At 48.5% G+C, this 22,827-nt stretch overlaps 1 protein-coding gene across 10 annotated transcripts; it reads left to right on the forward strand.

Annotated features, from left to right (window-relative positions):
• Positions 1-203: 203 nt before the first annotated feature.
• lrch3 (leucine-rich repeats and calponin homology (CH) domain containing 3) lies at positions 204-22,630 on the forward strand. 10 transcript variants are annotated; one of them, XM_041994365.1, is made up of 21 exons: positions 204-502; positions 2,358-2,502; positions 6,487-6,613; positions 6,689-6,794; positions 8,826-8,962; positions 9,036-9,139; positions 9,223-9,316; positions 10,470-10,560; positions 10,633-10,781; positions 11,064-11,119; positions 11,194-11,233; positions 11,318-11,425; positions 11,594-11,638; positions 11,821-11,874; positions 14,813-14,878; positions 15,139-15,172; positions 15,253-15,366; positions 15,465-15,562; positions 15,724-15,861; positions 15,979-16,056; positions 18,330-22,630. In XM_041994365.1, the coding sequence occupies exons 1-21, from the start codon at positions 244-246 to the stop codon at positions 18,474-18,476; spliced, it is 2,190 nt and encodes a 729-aa protein (XP_041850299.1). In that variant the 5' UTR covers positions 204-243; the 3' UTR covers positions 18,477-22,630. The 10 variants fall into 10 exon arrangements, with proteins under 10 accessions (XP_041850299.1, XP_041850297.1, XP_041850298.1 ...); XM_041994363.1 differs by lacking the exon at positions 18,330-22,630 and adding an exon at positions 16,423-18,047; XM_041994364.1 differs by lacking the exon at positions 18,330-22,630 and adding an exon at positions 16,423-18,047 and having other exon boundaries at positions 15,142-15,172.
• The last annotated feature ends 197 nt before the right edge of the window (positions 22,631-22,827 follow it).

Genomic DNA, 22,827 nt, shown 5'->3' on the forward strand with positions numbered 1-22,827 from the left:
TGGCCTGGTAGTGGTAGTTTACAGTAGTTCTCTATCAGTCACGTTGAATTTGGCCTGGTAGTGGTAGTTTACAGTAGTTCTCTATCAGTCACGTTGAATTTGGCCTGGTAGTGGTAGTTTACAGTAGTTCTCTATCAGCCCTGTCCGGCGTAGGGTCCTGTGAGCGCCATAGTGCGCATGCGCTGTTCTGGACTAGGGTGGGAGTTAGCCGTTAGCACTGTAAGCTAACAGCCGGAGTGCATAATGGCGGCCTCGGTGATATTGGGGTCTGCGGACAGCACCGGACTCAGCTTTACGGTCGGAGGCGGCAGCAGCACTGTGAATGTTTTAATCGGGAACTCTAACGGTCTGGGACCGGCCGGCCCGGCACCTTGGAACCGTTCTCTGGACCGGGCGCTGGACGAAGCCTCGGTCACTGGGTGCCTAAACCTCAGCGGCAGGAAGCTGAAGGAGTTTCCCCGGAGCGCCGCCAACCACGACCTGACCGACACCACCAGGGCCGGTAAGTGAGCTTCACAGCCCGGTACCGGACACACGGAGTCAGGCTGATCTCTGCCGGGCCGCTGGAGTAACTTCGAGACATGTTTTGTGCATTTTACATCGGAGAAAGTTCGCATCCAACTTTTAGGCTCTAGAAAGGATGGATGGAAAACCGTCAGGGCCGGTGTTATGATCGCTGCCGTAACCCCGCTAAATGATTCCCCGTCCCGAGCTCAGTTGATGTTGTGGCTGAATTTCCATGATCATATGAAATTATTATTATTATTATTATTATTATTATTATTAGGTGGAGGTGATTCCTGTCAACAGCCTCTGGAATAAAAACTTAAGTGAATCATTTTGACTGACAATAATAATAATAATAATAATAATACAATGATTAATAAACCCACATTCGTTTTCTTCTTCTTCTTCTTCTTATTATTATTATTGCAAGTAGAGCACTTGAGTAAAAATAGTTGAAATTTCAGTTGGTTGCGCGCGAGGCAACGCAGCCACTAGTTTCAGTAGTTGTCGGTATTTACCGGGAGTTAAATGGAAGCTCGCGCAGAACAAACGGTGTGATTCGCTGCGTTTCCAGAGGTGTAGCTGGAAGCGACAGGTGGAGACGGGTGGGACACTGTATTCTGGGGTAACTGTTTGTGTCATGACACCGGTGCAGACAGCTAGCATGCTAACTCTAAACCGTGGTCTGAAGGCTGGGAAATGTAAACATGGCGGGTAGAACCGGTCTAGGACTCGGCCCGGACAGGGACCATCCTGGTGCTGGGTGGGTAGGCCAGTAATGCCCCCAGCGCGTGTTTTTACGCCAGGTAAGCACACACACCTCTCTTCTTTGTTTTGTTTGTAACGTCTGGTGGCTGATCCGATAATGAGGCAGGAATGAAGCAGCTCCGCCCGCCCGGGACGGCGCGCGGGTCTGGAGAGGAAAACAAACGCAACTGCGAGCCCAGAACCAGCCAGTCAGTTCATAATTGATGAATCAGTTTAATCTGATTCTCCACAGAAGCAGGATTATTTACTGATCTTAAATCAGAGCGTTAACTAAACCAGCTGGTTTCTGCAGCAGGAAGTGACTCTGCAGGTTCAGGTTCAGGTGCAGGTTCAGGTTCAGGTTCAGGTTTGAACGCTGCCACTCGCCGTGTGGCATCAGGAAGCAGAAGTTATTGTAGTGATTTATTTCCTGCATCCCTGCAGGTGCTCGGATGAATGTAAACTTGGAGTGTTTGTTGTTAGGTGACAGAACCAGGAAGCGGTCTGTCTCGTCTCAGGTGGCGACACGTGCAGGCTGGACTCATCCCACCGGTCTGATGGCCTCTCTCAGACTTCATCAGCTGGATGTTGGAGCTTTAGTCAGGACAGGAAAGATCCCAGTCAGTCAAACTATGTGGGGGTTTGTGTTTTTTGAAGGTCTGTGGATACTGGAGGGTCCTCCTGGTGCTGGACAGGTTCCTCACACACATGAATCCGGACCAGGTGCTTCTGTGTTTGTCTTAATGAAAAACGTCCTGTAAGTTGACGTTTCTGACCTGTCTGTGTCGTCCTTCATCGTTCTGGTGTGGGATGTTTAACCCTTCACGGGGAACAGCTGTGGGTCAGAGCCAACCAGAGGAGACCCACCTCCTGGTTAACCAGCAGTCAGAGGTCTGCTGGAACCAGATCAGTTCTATCTGAAGACGTCTGAAATGGTGACTCGTAAGTATTTTAACGTTTAATGGTTGCTATGGAAACAGCTTGGCTCGTTGTGAGGACCAGATTAGGAAATGAGGGGGTGGACCCTCACTGTCAGATTGATGACCTCCTTCATCCGCCATGTTTGTCCTCGTCCTGGTGTAACCTGATCTCCGTGTGCTCAGATCTGTCCAGGAACCGGCTGTCCGACCTTCCTCTGGACGTTTGTCTCTTTGTGTCCCTGGAGAGTCTGAACCTGTACCAGAACTGTCTCAGGTCTCTTCCTGATGGTCTGATGAACCTGCAGGCCCTGACGTACCTGAACCTCAGGTAACACACACACACACACAGAGTTAATTATATGATGTCAAACGACACTTATCAAACTTCTGTATGTCAAGGACTGATGATGATGACGTTGGCAGTGGTGAAGATGATGTGATGATGAATATTTGGTTTGTTTGTGTCATGATGTTCCCACATGGTCTTACAACACCACACTTTATAAATCAAGATGGCAAAACAGGAAACCAGGAAACCAAAATCAGGACACATAAAACCATCAGCTCCAGGCCTCCAGACGAACGAGAGCACAGCGACCTGCAACTTAAACCTTTAGAAGCACAAGCAGCAAATTCAGGGACACACACTGAAATGGTCTTGCAAAGCAAATGTTCACATTTCCTCATTTTCACTGTTATTAGTTATAAAACTTGAACAATAAATTCAGAAATTACAAGTTTACAATTCACAAAAACGTCTTACTGTCTACACGAACACCAAACAAGTAGACACAGAACTTATCAAATCAGATTTGATTTGATTTTCACTTTGTAGTCGAAGCAGAACGACGTCTTTGTCCCGTCGTCCCCCACAGGACATGGTAGGACTGGTCCATGTAGTTCCTGGTAATAAACAGCTTCAGGGACTGATGCTCCTCCAGCCGCTGTTCCCACTCCTCAGTAAGAACAGCAGCTATTGGCTGTCCTACAAGTCGCTATTTAGCATCATCAGCCTGGTTCATATACCCTGTGTCCGAATGTCCCCCTACCAACCCGTCCTTCACTACATAGAGACTCATTCTCTTGGCGATTCGGACACCAAGCTGCCTATTTTTTCCTCACCGCAAACCACGTGACTACCGCCGTCACCATGGCAACCACAACCAGCGTCAAGATGTCATTACAAGTCCAATCCAAAGTTGTGTGTAAATATTTTGTTTTTGTTTGTTTGCTTATAGGTAATTTCACGCAGCTAAATTTCTCCTCCTTGCGCCATGTTGAGCTTCTGCCTGCAATGCATTGTGGGTAATTGTGAGTGCCCTAATTTTTTATCCCTGGACATTGGGACACTCCGACAAAATGGCGTGAACCCTATAAATGGCACTATGTAGGGAGCAGACACAGCCTTGGTTGTTATGGATGCTGCTGTAAAGAGGGATGAAAGGCAAACACTGATAAAAAGACAACCTAAAATGTTTAGAACAGCAAAATAAATAAAATAATTCTGTCAATATTTTCTTTATTTTTAGTTCAGTTATTTACGTGTGTTTTGTTTTTTAATCAGGAGTCTGGAGCATGTTTAAACATTTCCTCCACACTCTTCATTAACAGACGTTACTGTGACGGTAAACCAGCAGGATCCTCCAGCAGCAGCTTTACGTTTAGTTTCCAGCCTGCTCATGAAACAGAGCTGAACGTCGTCTGAATGCAGCTGCTGCTAGAAGACCAAGCCTCGTATGAGAGGGTCTGACCAATCAATCAATCAATCTTTATTTATATAGCACTTTTCATACATGAATGCAGAACAAAGTGCTTTCCATGGTTAAAACAATCCCCCCCACCCCCACACATAACCCCCTCCCTCCCCGCTTGTGTACAAGCAAGCATACACATACACACACACATACACACACACATACTTGCACATATTAAAAGACTAATGTGAGGTTGAGCACAGATGAGCCTGGTAAGGAAACACTATCACAGGGAGCCGCCCACCGGCCACGACCGCCATGACACCGACCCAGGGCACCGACCCAGGACACCGACCCATGACACCGACCCAGGACACCGACCCATGACACCGACCCATGACACCGACCCAGGGCACCGACCCATGACACCGACCCATGACACCGACCCATGACACCGACCCAGGGCACCGACCCAGGACACCGACCCATGACACCGACCCAGGACACCGACCCATGACACCGACCCAGGGCACCGACCCAGGACACCGACCCAGGGCACCGACCCATGACACCGACCCATGACACCGACCCAGGACACCGACCCAGGGCACACGGCCCATGACACCGACCCATGACACCGACCCATGACACCGACCCATGACACCGACCCAGGGCACCGACCCAGGACACCGACCCATGACACCGACCCAGGACACCGACCCATGACACCGACCCATGACACCGACCCAGGGCACCGACCCATGACACCGACCCATGACACCGACCCATGACACCGACCCAGGGCACCGACCCAGGACACCGACCCATGACACCGACCCAGGACACCGACCCATGACACCGACCCAGGGCACCGACCCAGGACACCGACCCAGGGCACCGACCCATGACACCGACCCATGACACCGACCCATGACACCGACCCAGGGCACCGACCCAGGACACCGACCCATGACACCGACCCATGACACCGACCCAGGGCACCGACCCATGACACCGACCCATGACACCGACCCAGGACACCGACCCAGGGCACACGGCCCATGACACCGACCCATGACACCGACCCATGACACCGACCCATGACACCGACCCAGGGCACCGACCCAGGACACCGACCCATGACACCGACCCATGACACCGACCCAGGGCACCGACCCATGACACCGACCCAGGGCACCGACCCAGGGCACCGACCCATGACACCGACCCAGGGCACCGACCCACGACACCGACCCAGGACACCGACCCATGACACCGACCCAGGGCACACGGCCAATTGAGAGGCAGAGGAGCCACCCAACCAGACCGAAAGAACCCGCAGGACAGAGCCGCAGCAGCCACAGCCGATGAAAAGCCCCCGGTGCAGAGAGCCCCCTCCGAGGACACACTGGGGAAATAACCTAAAAATAATATAAATAGAATAAAAGCATAAAATAAATAAAAATGGGTTAACATAGAAAAATAAATAGGCTAGGGGAATAAATAAAAATAAAATGAATAAATATTAAGTAAAAGCTAAATTAAAAAGGTGGGTCTTGAGCCTGCTCTTAAAAACATTAACATTCTCTGCAGCCCTGAGCTCCTCCGGCAGGCTGTTAAACAGACGAGGACCATACCACTGGAAAGCTGCCTCTCCATGAGTATGTGTCCTGACTTTAGGTACAGTCAGGAGGCCAGTACCGGAAGACCTCAGGGGCCGCGAGGGTTCATAAGGTAAAAGCAAATCTGAAAGATAAGAAGGCCCAAGACCATTAAGACATTTAAAAACCAGTAAGAGAACCTTAAAATTGATCCTGAAACACACGGGGAGCCAATGCAGTGATTCTAAAACCGGTGCAATGTGCACCGCTCCTCATTGGGAAGATAAACTCCCTTCATTCACCTCCGTCTCCAAAAGTCTCCAATAACACCAGAAAAACTCGCTAGAGGGTCTGAAAACTCACTAAATACAACCACAAAGTCGCTACGCTGGTAATAAATTTCCCAAGACCCGCCTCTTTCCACACATTAGCCAATCACAGTGCTCGTTCGTTCCCGCTCACACACTCATTGGCTGTCGTCTTCTTCGTTGGTGTTCGTCTCCTTTTCTTGAATTGAAGTTAGTTTGAGGCAAACCAGCAGCTAATCTGTTTTTACTGTGAACTACGGGGCTGAAGAGGGAGCAGAAGGTTGTTAGAGACTAAATAAATTCTGTTATAACTCCTACAAGAAAAAGACCGCTAGATGTTTCATCACCGCTGTAGAGACGATGAAACATTCACTCACATTTCTCACATTTTAGTCACAAAATACGACCGATGGTTGCAGTCTGGAGCCCTGCGTCATACCTGCCTACTTCCGTCGCTAGGGGCAACGTTCCCATCTTACCTGTGCACACAGTGACCTCTGACCTCTCCATAAGTGCAGCGTTAGATGTGGTTCTGTCATCTTTAATCTGAGTTCCTCCAGATCGTTTCTTATGAAAATGAAACGTTTGTTTTACGGTCTCTGTCTGCACATTCTTACTAAAAATAAATGAATAATTCTGTGACATCAGCGCAGTCAGTCAGCTGTACAGGTAACACACCTGGTGTTTCTCACCTGTCTCTCCATCTCAGTCGGAACCAGCTGGCGGTCCTCCCCCCAGTGGTCTGCAGCCTCCCCCTGAAGGTCCTGATCGCCTGCAACAACAAGCTGGTTTCTCTACCCGAGGAACTGGGTCGACTGAGACACCTGACAGAGCTGGTCAGTATCCTCCGTCTCCTCTCAGGTCAGGTCACCTGACCAGGTCTTCCTCACCTGTCACCTGTCACCTGTCAGGACGTGAGCTGTAACGAGATCCAGGCGTTACCGTCTCAGATGGGTCAGCTGGAGGCGCTGAGAGACCTGAACATCCGGAGGAACCACCTGGTCCGACTGCCTCCAGGTAAACACACCAACACACACTCTGAGTCCACCAGCAGCCAAACCAGATCTGTTTCCATGGCGACAGGCTGCCTCCAGATTAAAGGAAGTTCTTTCTTCCTACATCCGTTACAGAGATTTGGGACATGTGTATTTCAGATCATCTCGCTTTCATGTTTGACTTTACTGCTCCTCCCCTGTGATCAAACCTATGGTTCCGGCGCATCTTCGCCGCTCTACCACCGCGTCCACAGCAGGGCAGTTTGCTGAATTACATCCCAGTGAAGGGCTGGTCTTTCCTCATTGTCCTGAGAGATCCTGGACTCCATCGCGCCTCTAAAACGGTTGTCTACTAAAACGAAGCCAGACGCCCGGTTTAATGACGCCACCGGGCATCAGACGGCGCTGCAGACAGCCAGAAGGCAGACGGAAGAAGAACCGGCTTCATGTGTCTCTGGGCGTACTGAGAGACCGTCTCCACGGCTACCAAGATGCTGCTAACCAGGCCAGGTCCCAGGATCTCTCCCTATCCATTCTGGGGCTCTTCTCATTACACATGCAGCCTTTAGGAGATGACTGAACCGTCATCTGTGGCTTCAGCTGCATGCACATCGATCTGCCAGCCCCGCCCACTTCTCCTCGTTAAGCACCGCCTCTCTCTAAACGCCTCCACCTGAACAGCGACCAGACAGCATGGATTTAGTTTGATGGCTCCGAGAAGCCAGACACCGCTGTTCCTAGTCTCTGTCGTTCGCCCCGATTTCATCCAGGTGGTTTAAAATCTGGGGCTGAAACTGGACATGTTTACATGAGAGTTTTAATTCCCCTTTATTCAGAATAAAACTCTAATCCCCTTTAAAAAAGACCTTGTAAACACCTGATTCCCAATGAAAATGGCCGTTCTGAATTAAACCTAAAGTGGCTGGTTTATTCTGATTTTAATCTGAATAATTCCTCGATCATCGCCATGACGATGCGGTACTCTCCCTCCCTTCTCCTGCTCAGCTGGCCACGGTGAAGCAGGACGTCCAGCTGCTGCTTCAAGACTAGAACCACCATCAGAGCCAAATGGTTCCTGCTATGTGGTCGTCCATGTTGTAGACGAAAGGAAAACCTGGAGTTTGTTTTTTTCCGGTAGACGGAAAGACATCATGTCCACCCCGTCCAATCTGAACCCTTCCCAGATCTAAAGCAGAATAAAGACGATTAAATGAGTTTTCCATGTAAACCTTGTAAGCGTGAAGGAGAATACTTTCAATCTGTTTAATATTTCATTCCAAATAAAAAAAAACACCATATAACCGTGGCCACTCAGGTTGATCCTGTTGTGAAAACAAGTTTCTTTTAGCTTCATCTGATGTCCAACGTTTAGCCTTTCCTGAGCCGCTGTGGTCTGGAGGAGGCCGCCATGCCTCTGTGAGCTGCTGGTAAAGTTCTGCCGCTCGCCTCCAAACTAACACATCCCTCCCGTCCTGGTAGTTCTGCTCGGGTCCCGGTTCAGTCCAGGATCCGGTAGAACTTGTTGCTGTGTGTTTTTAAAGCGCTGAATGGCTTCGCTCCTCCCGTCAGCCCAGCAGAGCTCTACGTTCTGCTGGTCAGCGTCTGTTCGAGGAGCCTCAGTCCAGGGGAAGCGATGGGGATCTGTTCTTTTCAGCAGCAGGTCCAACATGGTGAAAAAATACCTGTTTATTTAACAAGACCTTTGGCTCGTAGGACTTTGTTTCCTTGTTATCGATTAGTTTTTATCGGTTTTATGCTTTTACCTCTTTTATATTATTATTATTATATTTCCTTCATTTTAATGTGTATTGTATTGCTCTGCTTGATGGTGTTAAGCAGCTCGGTCAGCCCGAATGCTGCAAGGTGCTGTAGAAAAAAACTTGATTGACTGATTTCTGGTTAGGCTGCTAACGGTTAGCATCTGTTAGCTAACTGGGTTAGCTGCTGCATTAGCTGGTCTCTGAGTTACCGACAGGTTGTTGGGTTGTGGTTTTCATGATGAACGGCGTCGGACCGGCATGGCGGCACCGGCGTGTCTGTGTTCTGCTTCCAGAGTTGGCCGAGCTTCCTCTGGTCCGTCTGGACTTTTCCTGCAACAAGGTCACCTCCATCCCCGTCTGTTACCGCCGACTCACCCACCTGCAGACTATCATCCTCGATAACAACCCGCTGCAGAACCCGCCTGCACAGGTGCGTGGGAAGACATCGTCATGTCACAGGAAGTGACATCATCATGTTTTACCGTCCTCTGTTTGCTCTGCAGATCTGCATCAAAGGGAAGGTCCACATCTTCAAATACCTGAACCTGGAGGCCAGCAAGACCACGCCGGACCTGCCCGAGTACGACAGACGACCTCTGACTTCCTGGTCTGACCTCACACACGCACCCACGCACACACGCATCACTTCCTGTTTCTCCAGGTATTGATCTGCATTGCTGTGGTCCTCAGTGTTGACGAGCTGTATCCGGTACGTCTGTATGGAGCGCTGGACTCAGGCTTCAACAGCGTGGACAGCGGAGACAAGAGATGGCTGGGCAACGAGGTCAGAGACACACACATGACCTGTGTATGTAAAGACCAGATCAACCAGACCCGTTACCTTAAACCTGAGCCTGGTCCTGACTTATTAAATTACACTCTTTAGCCAGTTGAAACGTGCCTGTCAGAGGGTTTCTTTCTTAGAAAACATCTCAGGAGGTAGATAAAGTCCTGGAATGTTTAATCAACCTCCTCGATGGTTGGTCCAGAAGATCCACCACCAGGAGCAGCACTGCCAGCTCCAGGGAAGCCACCTGGCATGCTGATTACAGCTGATCAACCCTAACCCCCCAGAGCCTGAGAGACATGACAACATGTCCAAATCGTTGGTTCCGTAGGGCCGGCGTTTACGTACCGCAGGGTTGCGTCTGTGTACTGCAGGGCCGGCGTTTACGTACCGCAGGGTTGCGTTTGTATACCGTAGGGCCGGCGTTTACGTACCGCAGGGTTTCGCTCTGTGTTCCGTAGGGCCGGCGTTTACGTACCGCAGGGTTTCGCTCTGTGTTCCGTAGGGCCGGCGTTTACGTACCGCAGGGTTTCGCTCTGTGTTCCGTAGGGCCGGCGTTTACGTACCGCAGGGTTTCGCTCTGTGTTCCGTAGGGCCGGCGTTTACGTACCGCAGGGTTGCGTCTGTGTACCGTAGGGCTCCCCTTTAAACTGAATTTTGGTTCCCATTTAAACTTTGAGCTATTTTATATGTCAGGATTATATTTAATAATCTGGATAAAACACCATGTTCAGGTTTAATGATTTAAGTTGCACTAAACAGTCCAGGGGGCTGCACGGTGGTGTGGTGGTTAGCACTCACACTCACAGCAAGAAGGTCCTCCCACCGTCCAAAGACATGCATGTTAGGTTAATTGATGACTCTAAATTCCCCCTAGGAGTGAGTGTGAATGGTCGTTTGTCCCTATGTGTCGGCCCTGCGATGGACTGGTGACCTGTACAGGTGTACCTGCCTCTAACCTGTTAATGCCGGGATAGGCTCCAGCTCACCCGCAACCCGTAATGAACTAAGCGGTACAGAGAATGAATTAACAGTCCAGTGGAGGACGACCAGTTTAAACTGGTGATTAGGTTAACTGAGTAGAATGGATATTATTACTCGTTGTACCGAGAGGTGACCTGTAAAGACTGACTGCTGTCTGTCCTCTCAGGCTTCAGAGGAGCTGTCCGAGCTGCGAACCAACGAGACCGGCAAAGACCAGAAGCACAGAGGAGGAGCACCTCTGCTGACTAATGGAACATGTGAGAGGGTTTTTCTGAACTCAGCTTAAAGTTGTGAATCAGATCTTCATTGTCTCTCATGTCCGTCTCCAGATGTGGAGTTGGAGCAGATCGACTTCATCGACAGCTGTGTGGAGGAAGACGAGGAGGCAAAGAGCCGAGGAAGGGGGGGAGGGGGAAGGGACAGCAGCAGCCTCAGCTCTCAGTTCATGGCGTACATCGAGAGACGCATCACCAGAGAGGTAGGCTCCGCCCCCAGGATGTCACACCTGACCAGTAACACGTCTTGATATTTCATCAGCTGATCAGTGATGTCACTTACATGATGACGTACCGTAGGGGACTACCTGTAGCTCTGGATCACAAGTAAGTCTGGACTACCTGTAGGTCTGGACCACCTCTAGGCCTGGACAACTTCTAGGACTGGTCTAACCCTGTAGGAATAGACCACCTGTAGGTCTACAGGTGGTCGTGAACACCTGAGTCACTTATATCTCCACATTGACCTGTCTGTGTGTCTCCAGGGTTCTCCTGTAAAAAACAGCCCATCCAGGACAGAAGACACGAAGAGACACAGCAGGTACAAATAAACCAGCTCAGTCCACATTCTGTGTGTCCTCATGTCCGTCTAATGTCTGTCCACCTGCCTCTCAGGAGCATGGTCGATGGAGTCACGCCGCCCTCCATCTGCCAGGTAAGTCCTCTCACCTGTCAGACAGGAAATCTCTGAGTCCTGCTTGAGGACTTAGTGTGTCTTTTTGTCCGTGTGTGTCGTCAGAGAGGAGGTGTGGAGCGAATGAGGAGGGAGGCTCAGCTCGCCGCTCTGAGGTACGACGAGGAGAGACAGAAAAGCCGCTCGGTGCAGAGAGACACAAGCTACACCAAGGTACAGTTTTACCCAGTTTAACCAGTTATAACCCGGCTAACCAGCTATAACCCGGTTAACCAGCTATACTCCGGTTAACCAGCTATAACCCGGTTAACCAGCTATAACCCGGTTAACCAGTTATACTCCAGTTTAATAAGTTATACTTGTGATTGTTTTGTTTTTCAGCATAAATCAGCTCAGAGTCCAACGAAGTCTGGTTCTGATTCTGAGGTGAGACCAAACCTAGTCAAACCGGTTTAACACCATAAAGAAACTGATCTTATATCACGTTCGTTTCGTGGAGCTCTGACATCAACCATGTAGCCCCGCCCCCACCCCGTCTCCAGACCACACCCATCATGTCTTATCGGTACGTGTTAATGTTTTTCTGTCCGTGATGTTTGTGTGTTCAGAATGTCTGCCCCTCCAGACGCTCCACCCACACAGATGACTCCGCCCTCTTTATGGTAAGAGTTGCCCCGTCCCCAAAAGGTCTACTAACAGATTTAAAAGAAGCAAATGGGAATCACTGATTTATATTTGATCACCATAAATATCAGTGATGAGGAGCCCTTATGTTCAGGCTGTTTATGATAACTTTATTTATACCTCAACTTGAAGACAAAACAGTGTTCATTCACAGTAACCGGTCCAGCTATGTGTCATCATTAAAGATTATGGGTACCTACCTTTCCTCACATGTTAAAAGATTTTTAAAACTTAATTAATTTAGCCTAATGTGAATTTTCACAAATAGAACAAATGTTTCACAGATCAAAAACTGTGATATAAAGAAACTGCACACTAGAATATTTCAGTCCAGATTTGAAAAGTTTAAGTAGTTTTTAATCAGGACCTGGTCTAATGTGGTCTGCGTTCCCCCAAAAATCAGGTAATCGCCCTTTACGCAAATAGCAAATCTGCGTGCACGGATTGCTAAACAGAGAGCAGTTTACTAACCCGTGCACACGGATTTCCACGGCTTCTTTTTCTACCCTCTGGTACTAGACGGGATCCGTACAAGTCTCTATAGTCCACATCAGATCAATTAAATTCTACACTGGTTCTTCAGTTCCATACGCTGAACACACCTGAGACCACCTGAATTCACCTGAAACATGTGCACCACCTACTGGTAGTAACTGGTGATTGGACCCAAGTCTGGCAGCATGAACACACTGGTCACTCACTCATCATTAACCAATCCTCTGTGGTTGTGCTGTCAGAGCCCCGCCCCCCTCCTCTTTCCTCTCAGTGTGATGTTTTCATGTTTAACACAACAGTGTCCATGGAACTGTAGACTGATCCATGCGGGTCAGAACATTTGTGCTGAATGTGACCCAGTAGATCGGTGTAGGACAATGAGCCTGATGAACCCACCTCTAACAGGCCTGTCGGCAGCAGGTCCATCAGTAACTCCCTCTGCTGGCAGGAAGCTGTCACTGCAGGACAGAAAACTGTACGAAAGCTCCTCTGTGACCAGATTAAAACTCAAAAACATTTCATGTAACTTCAGAGTCTTAATGTTCTCTGACCTTATAGATCAGTACAGAGCAGGTGATGTAGGTCAGCCTGAAGGGTCTCAGAAATGGCAGGTGGCACGTGAAACCACCTTCAGAGACGACTTCTGTTTCCTGCTGACGTGTTCCCTGGAACATGCCTGTTCACATGTTCCTCCTCAGATCTAATGTTTCTGTGGAAGCTTCAGGCTTAGAGTTTACCTCCACACTAAGGTCCTCAGATCCTGACCGGCATCCTCCCCCACCATCTGAGCAAACTCACCACCATGTGATGATCAGTTGACAGCTCCGCCCCTCTCTCCACCCGACTGTCCAGAACATGCGGCCGCAAGTCCGATGACACGACTAGAAAATCGATCATCGAACTGCGGCCTAGAGTGTCCTGGTGCCAAGTGCACACGTGGACACTCTTATGTCTGAACAAGGTGTTCGTTATGGACAGTCCATGACGAGCACAGAAGTCCAACAACAAAACACCACTCGGATTCAGATTAGGGGGGCCGTTCCTCCCAATCACGCCCCTACAGGTCTCGCTGTCATTGCCCACGTAAGCATTGAAGTCCCCCAGCAGAACGAGGGAGTCCCTGGAAGGAGTGCTCTCCAACACCCCCTCCAAGGACTCCAAAAAGGGTGGGTACTCTGAACTGCTGCTTGGTGCTTAAGCACAAACAACAGTCAGGACACGTCCCCCCACCCGAAGGCAGAGGGAGGCTACCCTTTCATCCACCGGGGTAAACTCCAACGTACAGGCTCCAAGTCGGGGGGCAACGAACATGCCCACACCTGCTCAGCGCCTCTCACCGGGAGCAACTCCAGAATGGAAGAGGGTCCAGCCCCTCTAAGGACAGTGGTTCCAGAGCCCAAGCTGTCCGTCGAGGTGAGTCCAACTATATCTAGCCGGAACCGTTCGACCTCGTGCACCAGCTCAGGCTCCTTCCCGCCAGAGAAGTGACGTTCCACGTCCCTAGAGCTAGCTTCTGCAGCCGAGGATCAGACCGCCAGGGTCCCCGCCTCTAGCAGCCGCCCAGTTCACACTGCACCCGACCCCTATGGCCCCTCCTGCACAAGAGGGGAGGCCCATGTCACCCTTTCGGGCTGAGCCCAACCGGGCCCCATGGCCACAGGCTCACCTCCCCACTTCCAGGTCTGGCTCCAGAGGGGGGCCCCAGTCAACCACGTCCAGGCAAGGGAAACTTTGGTCCATGGTTTGTTGTCATCATAGGGGTTCTTTGATCTTCATCTGGTCCGTCCTCTAGACACCTGTTTGCCATGGGTGACCCTACCAGGGGCATAAAGCCCCCGACAACATAGCTGCTAAGATCATCAGGACGCACAAACTCCTCCACCACGATAAGGTGGCGGTTCAGGGAGGAGTAGATGAAATCTGCTTCCTGAACTAACTCTTCTTCTGGTTTTCTCCATTTGTTCTTCCTCACATCATTACATATCTTCATCACTGTCCTCTTCATCCTCACTGCCTTTGGTCCTGTCTGGTTCTCTGTGGTTCTTTGTGGTTCTCTGTCTTGTTCTGCATGTCAGTGGGTTCTGGTGTTTGAGTTGGACTCTCACACGAACACCGTAAAGAGGCGACCCGGCTTACACAGACTGGTGACCACAGCTTCTTTCAGGGTCTATTTGCAGTATTTTCCAGATCAGAATAAATCGGATCAGATTACAGCATACTGGATCAGATTAGATTGTATTAGATCAGATTAGATCAGATCAGACTGGAGAAAGATGAACAAGAAAATCTGGAAATTTTATGGTGGAAAAGTTTCTGAAATGATCAGTATTGATCCGATATTGGTGATCAATTATCATATGCCTAACCCTCCCACCTTCTTTTTTTGTCCTCATCTCTTTATTTCCTCCTCCTCTTCGTTAGTCTGTGTCTGCAGACGACTGTCGCTCCCTTGCTTCTGATAGCTCCGCCTCTTCCTGTCTGCTGCAGGTACGCCCACCTGCATGCTGCTGTCTGATGATGACGTCACAGTGTCAGTTTTTGTCAGTCCTTGATCAGAGTCTCAGTAAAGTTCCATTTGAATCCTTTACCTGCTGACAGAACCAGGTTCAGCAGCAGAATTTCAGGCGGTTCTGGTTCTGCAGTGATGAGTCGGACACACCTCACCTGTTGACTTAAATGAGCAAACACCTGATTCTAAGGTGTGTCCAGATGTGTACCCGTGTGTAACTGTGTGTGTTGTGTCTCAGCAGGGGGAGGACCGAGCCACTCTCTCTCCAACAGGTAAGCTTAACAACATGACTCACATCATCCCTCTGCTTACCTTTACCTGTGTATGACCTGACATGTTCTGACTCCTTCAGCCAATCAGTCGCCATCTTACCCAGGCTCAGGAGGCGTGGCCTCCTGTCGGACAGCAAGTGTGAGACCAGAGAGCTTCCTGTACCGTCTCGGCCAGAGAGAAGACAAGAGGAAAGGTGTGTATAAGTACATTTCAGCCAATAGGAGCTGAGAACAGCTTCACCTGTCAGGTGTCTGACTCCTATTCGTCTTCCTGTTCCTCTCTGTCCACCAGGAGATGCCGCACCTCCTCAGAGCCAGCAGGAGCCGCCTCCTCCTCCTCCACCTCCTCTGGTTGGCGAAGATGCTGAGCTGGTGGATCAGCTCAGAAAGGTCCGTTCCTCCACCTGCTGTACCTGTACACACCTGCACCACATCTGCTGCACCTGTACAGACATGCCTGTATACACCTACTACATCTGTACAGGTGTACACACCTGCACACCTGATACATCTGCTCGGGGGACATCTTGTCCGTCTGTTTTTCTGTCCAGAACATCGAGGCTCGCCTGAAGGTGTCGTTGCCTAGCGACCTGGGAGCAGCTCTGACGGACGGCGTGGTGCTGTGCCACCTGGCCAATCACGTGAGGCCACGGTCTGTCCCCAGCATTCATGTCCCCTCCCCTGCTGTGGTGAGTTTTCTGGTTCTCTAAACGTTGGCTGATGGGTCCTGGTTCAGGAGAACCTGTTTAGAACAGGTTAGAACCTGTTCCAGCCTGCTGAACCCCGTCTGTTTGACCCCCTCACAGCCTAAACTCACCATGGCCAAATGTCGACGGAATGTAGAAAACTTCCTGGAGGCGTGTCGCAGGATTGGAGTTCCTCAGGTAAGAAACACACCCGAGTCTTCCTCCTCTTCCTTGGCACCATCATGCAGAACTGATTGAGTTTAGTTCTCCAGAAGGTTCTGATCTGAACTCGTTAACAAAGCTTCTGGAGCGTTCCACACCTCAGCAGGTCCAGGAGTTCTGGTCTGGGTTTGTAAACACACTGTGGACCTAAAACAAAACCAGTTTTCCTCAGAACCGGATCAGAACTGGGTGAGACTCAGGTCATGGTTTTGTTGTTCAGTGGGAACAGCTGAAGCTTCTTGTCCTCCTCTAACAGCTTTCTCTCTTCCCCCTCATCCTCCCGCCTCTCATGACTGTCTCTCCCTCCGTCCATGTCCTCCACCGTGTCCATCTCACACTCAGGACCACCTCTGTTCGGTGGGGGATGTCCTCCAGGGGACAGGGGGCGGGGTTTACAGGACTCTAGGCGTGTTGCTCTCCATGACCCCACCCCTCCTCAGCCCCTCCCTTCAGGTGCAGCTGGCCGGCTTTGCCCTCTTTTACCTGTCCATCATGTCGGTGCTGTGTGCCATCTACGTTCACCTGACACCCAGAGTCTGAGGTCGACCCAAGACCCTGAACGCACGCTGACCGCCACGCAGGCCACACAACCCTACCGGGATCTGCTTCTGGTCACGTCCTGCCCTGTAGACCATAGAACCCCTCCAGAACCTTCTGAAGCTCCCTGAAAAGATGTGGATCCACGGCCTTTAGGAAGACTATCTGTTCCTTCTGGTTCCTCCAGCCAAGAACCAACAGATAGAGAGTTGATCAGCTTGATCCACGGCGCTGAGGTCAGATTTCCTGATGGCCTTCATCGTTTCTGAACTTGATGGAGAAATTTGCACATGACACATATCCCCCCAGCTGATGTTGGTTGTGGTACCGTGATGACTCTGCAGAACTCTGTCCAGGTCTTGGTCCCTGTTTCCGTCTAGGAGTGTATTTACACCCGTCACAGAATCCAAGGACATTTAGTCAGATCCGGATCCGTTTCTTGTTCCTTGATCCCAGGGATCACCTCCTCCGGACCTCTTATGCCCGGGTCCTGAAGGTTTTAGTTGTTTTCCTGCTGCAAGACACTTGATTCAAATGAGTGAGCCTCAATAAGAGGCTGGTGCAGAACTCTGCAACGAGAGAACCATTTCATTCAGATCGGGTGTGTTGCAACAGGGAAACATATAAAACCTGCAGTGTCCTGTCCGAAGAGTTGCTGATCCCTGCTTTGTCTCATCCAAATCTGACCTGTTCCAGGTTTTAACGTGTGGTGTTTTGTTTAGGAACTGAACACGGACATGTTTCAAGCCATAAAGTCCTGACATCCCTAACTGGGACCTACTAGTCCGGGCTGGGACTTGCTACCCTCAGTGTGTGACTTAACGTTCTAGACTGGGACTTGTAGATCCTGACTGGGACTAGTTGTTCTGGTCCTGGACCTGTGAGTCTTGACTGTGATGGACCTAATCGTAGTGAGTCAAATGATCCATCATCTCAGATTTAGTCTTGATGGTTCCTCCCTAAGTTTACCTGCCTGTTGAAGCTCCGCCCCCTGTGCCTTACCTCTGAGTGTGTTTGTGAGTGTGTGTTTTCTACTGTTCAGACCCGACTCTGGCCCGTCTGAATTCTGTTTTTTTTTTGCCGCCATGTTGCCTGAACTGAACCAAAAATCAGTTCTTCCTCGTCTTCAACATGGAGTATGTCGACATGCAGCCCCAGAACCAGGACCAGGTCCAGAGAAGTTCTGGATATTGGGTCGGTGTTGTTTTAACTGTGAGGAGAACTTCGCACCAAAGAGTGAACAAGGTCCTATCTAAGCGGGTTCTGGGGCGAACCGGGTTAGGTTCAGGTGGACATGTACAGGGTTCTGTTTTTGTCTTAAAAACTGGTTCCAGGTCCAGAAAGTCCTGAAACAAGACGAGATCTGAAGAAGTTTCCTCAGACTGGACCTCGTGTTCCCTCTGAGCTCTGAATAAAGTCGATTAAACCAGTTGGGCTTGGTGTCGTTTCTGACTCACATCCAGCTGGTAAGACTTGATCCAAGTCCAGGACCAGAACCAGATGATGAAGAAGAGCTGGAAGCTGCTGACACACCTCCACCTGTCTCTTTTTTTTCCTCCACCACTTTCCTTTTACTTCTGCTGCTGTTTTTCTTTTGTGTTGCCATGGTTACAGTTATTTTATCCATTAATTTAATTTATTTACCATCTGTTGACCCAACTTTCCGTTGTCCCCCCCCCCCCTCCGTGTCTTCTTCTGTGGTATGTGTGCAGAGTCAGTTGTGTCTTCCTCTTCACATCCTGGAGGAGCGAGGGCTCCCCCAGGTGGCCGGAACAGTCAGCGCGCTGATCAGCCTGGCCCTGCCCAGACAGTCTGTCTCCATGGCAACACCCGGACCCGGACCCTCTGTCACCATTTAGATAGATCGCTGCCTGCAGTAAATCAGCCAATCAGAGCTCGCTGTACTTCACAACCTGACAATGTAAACAAATTATGTCATTTGTTTATAAAAAAAAACGGGACCGCCCATCTGGGGGTTCTGGTCTTCACTGGTGCCATGGTTACAGTATCTGCGCTCCTATTGGTCCATGTCAGAGACTAAATAATGATGTGTGGAAGCCCATATCTGCCAGAAAGAGAGAAAATAAAGATGCAAACATAGCTTAGATTTAGGAAAGAAAATATCCATGTTTGGTTCTGCTGCATGTTCGGACCCGGTCAGAGTGGACTTAACGTCCTCGTCCCGGTTTGAACTCTTTTTGACCTTTAATAAAAAGCGACGACAAAAAGTTTGACTGCAGATGTTCAGTTAAACTTTGTAATTTTATCTTTTTATTTAAAAAGCGACTCAAAGAAAAAACAGTAGAAAAGTTTAGAGTAAGAATGAAAGAAAAAGTAAAAGATTTTAAATATCCTTTTATTACATTTTAACTGAATTTTAGGACAGAAAAGTCAGATTTTTGTGTTTTTAAATTGAATTTTAACTTTTTTTTAATTTATTCTCTTTTAACTGTATTTATTTATTTATTTTTTAACTGGCAGAAATAGGCTTCCGTACTGAACCGACAGGTGAGCCGTCAGGTAGATGCAGCCGTTAGAAAACTGATAAACCAGCATGTGGTTCTGATGGAGACATGTTCGGAGCTGAACACAGGTCGCGTGACCAGTCCCTGGACTTGTCTCAGGTGTGAATGTTTTCCAGGTGAGCAGGATACCAGACAATAATCTTTGATCATTTCTGGTAATTGGAAGCTGTTTGGCTTCTGGGGTAGAAACTAAATATCTTTCAGATGGAAATTCGTGGTCGCCGCCGGTTACCGTTAAGATTCCCGTTAAATGAGATTCAGGGATGTTTTGTTTTTAACGAAGGAAACAGAAAATCTTCATTCTTGGCTTTTTTTGCACATATTAATGATTTAAACATTAAACCGTTTAAATCTTTTTGAGATGTTTGTTTTTAACAAACAAGATGAGGACAAAATATTAAGGAAAACAGAAAAATGTTTAGAGCTAAATGTGTTTTTATATATAAATATATATATATATATATATATATATATATATATAATGTGTGTGTGTGTGTGTTTTCTTTCTCTGCCCTGACGACCTTATTTACCGTCCATCAGTAGTTTTATCTAGAAATAATCACAATAATTACCTCCTTTTTTTTCTTTGTAAATGCATGTTTACAATATTTCTGAGCTTTGTTCCAGATTTTAGTTTAATATTGATTAACAAATTATTAAAACAAAGATAATAGAACATATTATTTATTTCAATATTAATATATTTGAAACCAGATTACATAAGTTTGCTTTGTAAATTAGCCTTTAGCTAACACAGCTACTGTTAAATGCTAACAAAGCTAACATGGTATCATAGCACACTTTCTAACACTACAGCAGCTTCCTGCTAAAATTACTTGTTCTGAAATAACATTTCTGAAGCAAACAAGCTACAGTTAGCATGCTGCTAAAAGCGACGATATTACGGTGCGTTCGATTTGACTCGGAAGTGGGATTTGGAATGATTTGGATTGTTCCAAATGTCCTCGGCATTCCAAGGATTATTTTTGCCACTAAGTGATCTTGTTTTCCAAATGGTAAATTCATAAGGTTCAAAGGACCCCGAGATTCCAGATTTAAAGATGGCTGCTCCCTGTCCCGTTTAGTCAGTCCACGGTTGTCTTTATTAAAACTCTTCATGTGTAAACAGCAATGAGTCGGTATTGATAATTATGTTGTTAAGCCGGCTTGTTCGCAGAAAATCACGTCAACATGTGGTTTAAACTGGCTGCTGTTCTCACGGCGACGTTTTTACAACAGGCTTGTGATTTTCTAGGTTTTATACGGTTTCGTAGAAGCTCACAAATTGGCTTCTTTGGAGGCATCTGTTTTTCTGATCTACCTGCTGACGTCTCCATCTGCCCACCGCTCGGAATTCCAAGACAACTGGAATGCATCATAAAAACGTTTGTGTCGACAGAGTTGGAAGTCCGGCTGAAGTCGGGGTCGGTGGGTTTGCCGCGCTTTCCAAGTTGGATATCAGACTTCACATTGTATTTCCAACTGGAAAAATTCGACTTCCGAGTACAAATCAAAGGCACTGTTAACAAAGATTTTAATTCCTGTTGATGTAAACTTCAAGCTAACATTCTTAGCTTGATTCATATGAGCCCCAAAACGCTAACTTTTGATAATTGTTGCTGAAAACACGCTGCAATATAAAAATGCTAATTTACATTATCTGTGAACATTAGCTGTACTTGCTAACTTAAAAATAAAAGTAGAGAAGCTCTCTGCTAATGATACGGAGAAGCTTAAAATAGCAGCTGGATTGCTGCTGCTAGTATTATGGAAATGGTTCAAGCTAATGCGGCTACCTTTTGGCAGGGGTTTACATTGAGGGAAGAAGCTAAATGCTAATGTTGTGTTTATGCTAACTCTGCTAACAGTTCTAGTAACAGTTAGCTTCAAGACATCTAAAGCTGGTTAAGTTGTGTTGAAGTAAGTTGATAAGTTTTTAGACTGTTAACGAACCGTCTGCTAGTTAGCGTCTTCAGCTAAGCTAAGTTTAGCTAACGCTGCGTACTGTCAGTGGTCTCAAACACTACTGCAGCTGTCTTGGGATAAATGTTGAAGTTCAGTCTTCTAATAATGCTAAACACTAATGATAGTAAACAAACTTTGTTTAGTAATCAGGATTTTATTATATTTAGCAAACCGTTCCACAGGTCTGGGGCAGACGCCCAGAAAGATCCGTCACGTCTGGAGACGAGTCCAGGAGCTGCTGGGTGGAGGACCTCAGAGCTCTGACTGGAACCTGTTGGTTTACTTAAATATGAAAGGACTGGAACTGGTCTGGTACCAGGACTGGTACCAAAACTGGTCAGATGGAGGGTTTTGTGTACCATAAATTTTGTTCTCAGCTCAGGTTTTAATGTCTCCATCAGATCCCAGCAGGAACTTCGGACGTTCTTACAGTTTCTTTCTGACGGGCACCAGATGAGGATGATGAGGATGATGAACCCTGAACTCTGACTTGCAGGATTTGAGGACCCATGGGTCCAGTAGACAGACGGACCCGTGTTTTGTTCTTTGTACAGTGTTTAATTTTCATAAGGTCAGCTGTTGTTGTTTGTTCTGTTGCTCTGATGGAGGCTTCAGGTGGATCATGTGACCCGGCTGCAGGTGTCAGGCTCTTTGATCACCTGGGTGGTCCTCACGTGGAGACACGCCTGAGCCTGGAGGTCGCGCCGGGACATTTTTCATGTTGAAAAGCTGACCTGACGAGTGGCTTGGCTCCACATATATCCTGTAAATATATACATACATAGATATTTCTGTATATGAGGCTGTAACCTGTGTGTTGCCATGGCGATGCAGTTTGTCAGAGGTTACGTCGCCATGGCAACTCCTAATTGATTGTTTCAAGGAGTTATTTTCTCCTCCTGTTCTCACTCCACCTCTTCACTTCAGCTGACTCAGCACTTTTCAGACAGAAATCTAAAATACAGGTCCGGCTGGCCTCCAGGCCTGGTCCGAGGGTCCGGCTGGTCTCCAGGCCTGGTCCGAGGGTCCGGCTGGTCTCCAGGCCTGGTCCGAGGGTCCGGCTGGCCTGGTCCGAGGGTCCGACTGGCCTCCAGGCCTGGCCCGAGGGTCCGGCTGGTCTCCAGGCCTGGTCCGAGGGTCCGGCTGGCCTGGTCCGAGGGTCCGACTGGCCTCCAGGCCTGGCCCGAGGGTCCGGCTGGTCTCTAGGCCTGGTCCGAGGGTCCGGCTGGCCTGGTCCGAGGGTCCGACTGGCCTCCAGGCCTGGCCCGAGGTTCCGGCTGGCCTCCAGGCCTCATTGCCTTTGCTGATGGGAAGAGAAACTAAAACCAAGACGTTGGATTTCGCGTGACCTGGATGGACATGGATGTTAGAGACGGAGGAGAGGAGGGTCCTGTAGGTCATGTGACGCGCTGCTTTTAAAGGACATTCCACCACTTTTAAAGGAGGACGAAAAATTTTTTCACTTATTTTTGGATGAAACCTGTAGAAAAATCTGAAAAACATTAAACATTCATCTGAAACGTCTGTCGGGTTTTTATTCTTTTAAACATCCTCAGTCTCCAGAACCAGAACCCAGTCCAGAACTGGACCTGTTCAGTTCTCATGTTGAAATTTAAAGATTTCAACACAAATGCATCCAAACAGAAAATTCTTTTAGATCAGGTTTTTACCTAAAAAAAAATCATCACATTTATTTCTAATAGAAAAATACAAAAATGGC

The sequence above is a fragment of the Melanotaenia boesemani genome, chromosome 9, assembly GCF_017639745.1.
Source record: "Melanotaenia boesemani isolate fMelBoe1 chromosome 9, fMelBoe1.pri, whole genome shotgun sequence".
NCBI classification, from domain to species: domain Eukaryota; kingdom Metazoa; phylum Chordata; class Actinopteri; order Atheriniformes; family Melanotaeniidae; genus Melanotaenia; species Melanotaenia boesemani.

Coding starts and splice junctions, on each gene's coding strand:
- lrch3 (XM_041994363.1), top strand. CDS start 244: ATGGCGGCCTCGGTGATATTGGGGTCTGCGGACAGCACCGGACTCAGC. Junction 14,879..15,138: donor CCTCTTCCTGTCTGCTGCAG/GTACGCCCACCT, acceptor GTTGTGTCTCAG/CAGGGGGAGGACCGAGCCAC. Junction 15,367..15,464: donor GAGAGAAGACAAGAGGAAAG/GTGTGTATAAGT, acceptor TCTGTCCACCAG/GAGATGCCGCACCTCCTCAG.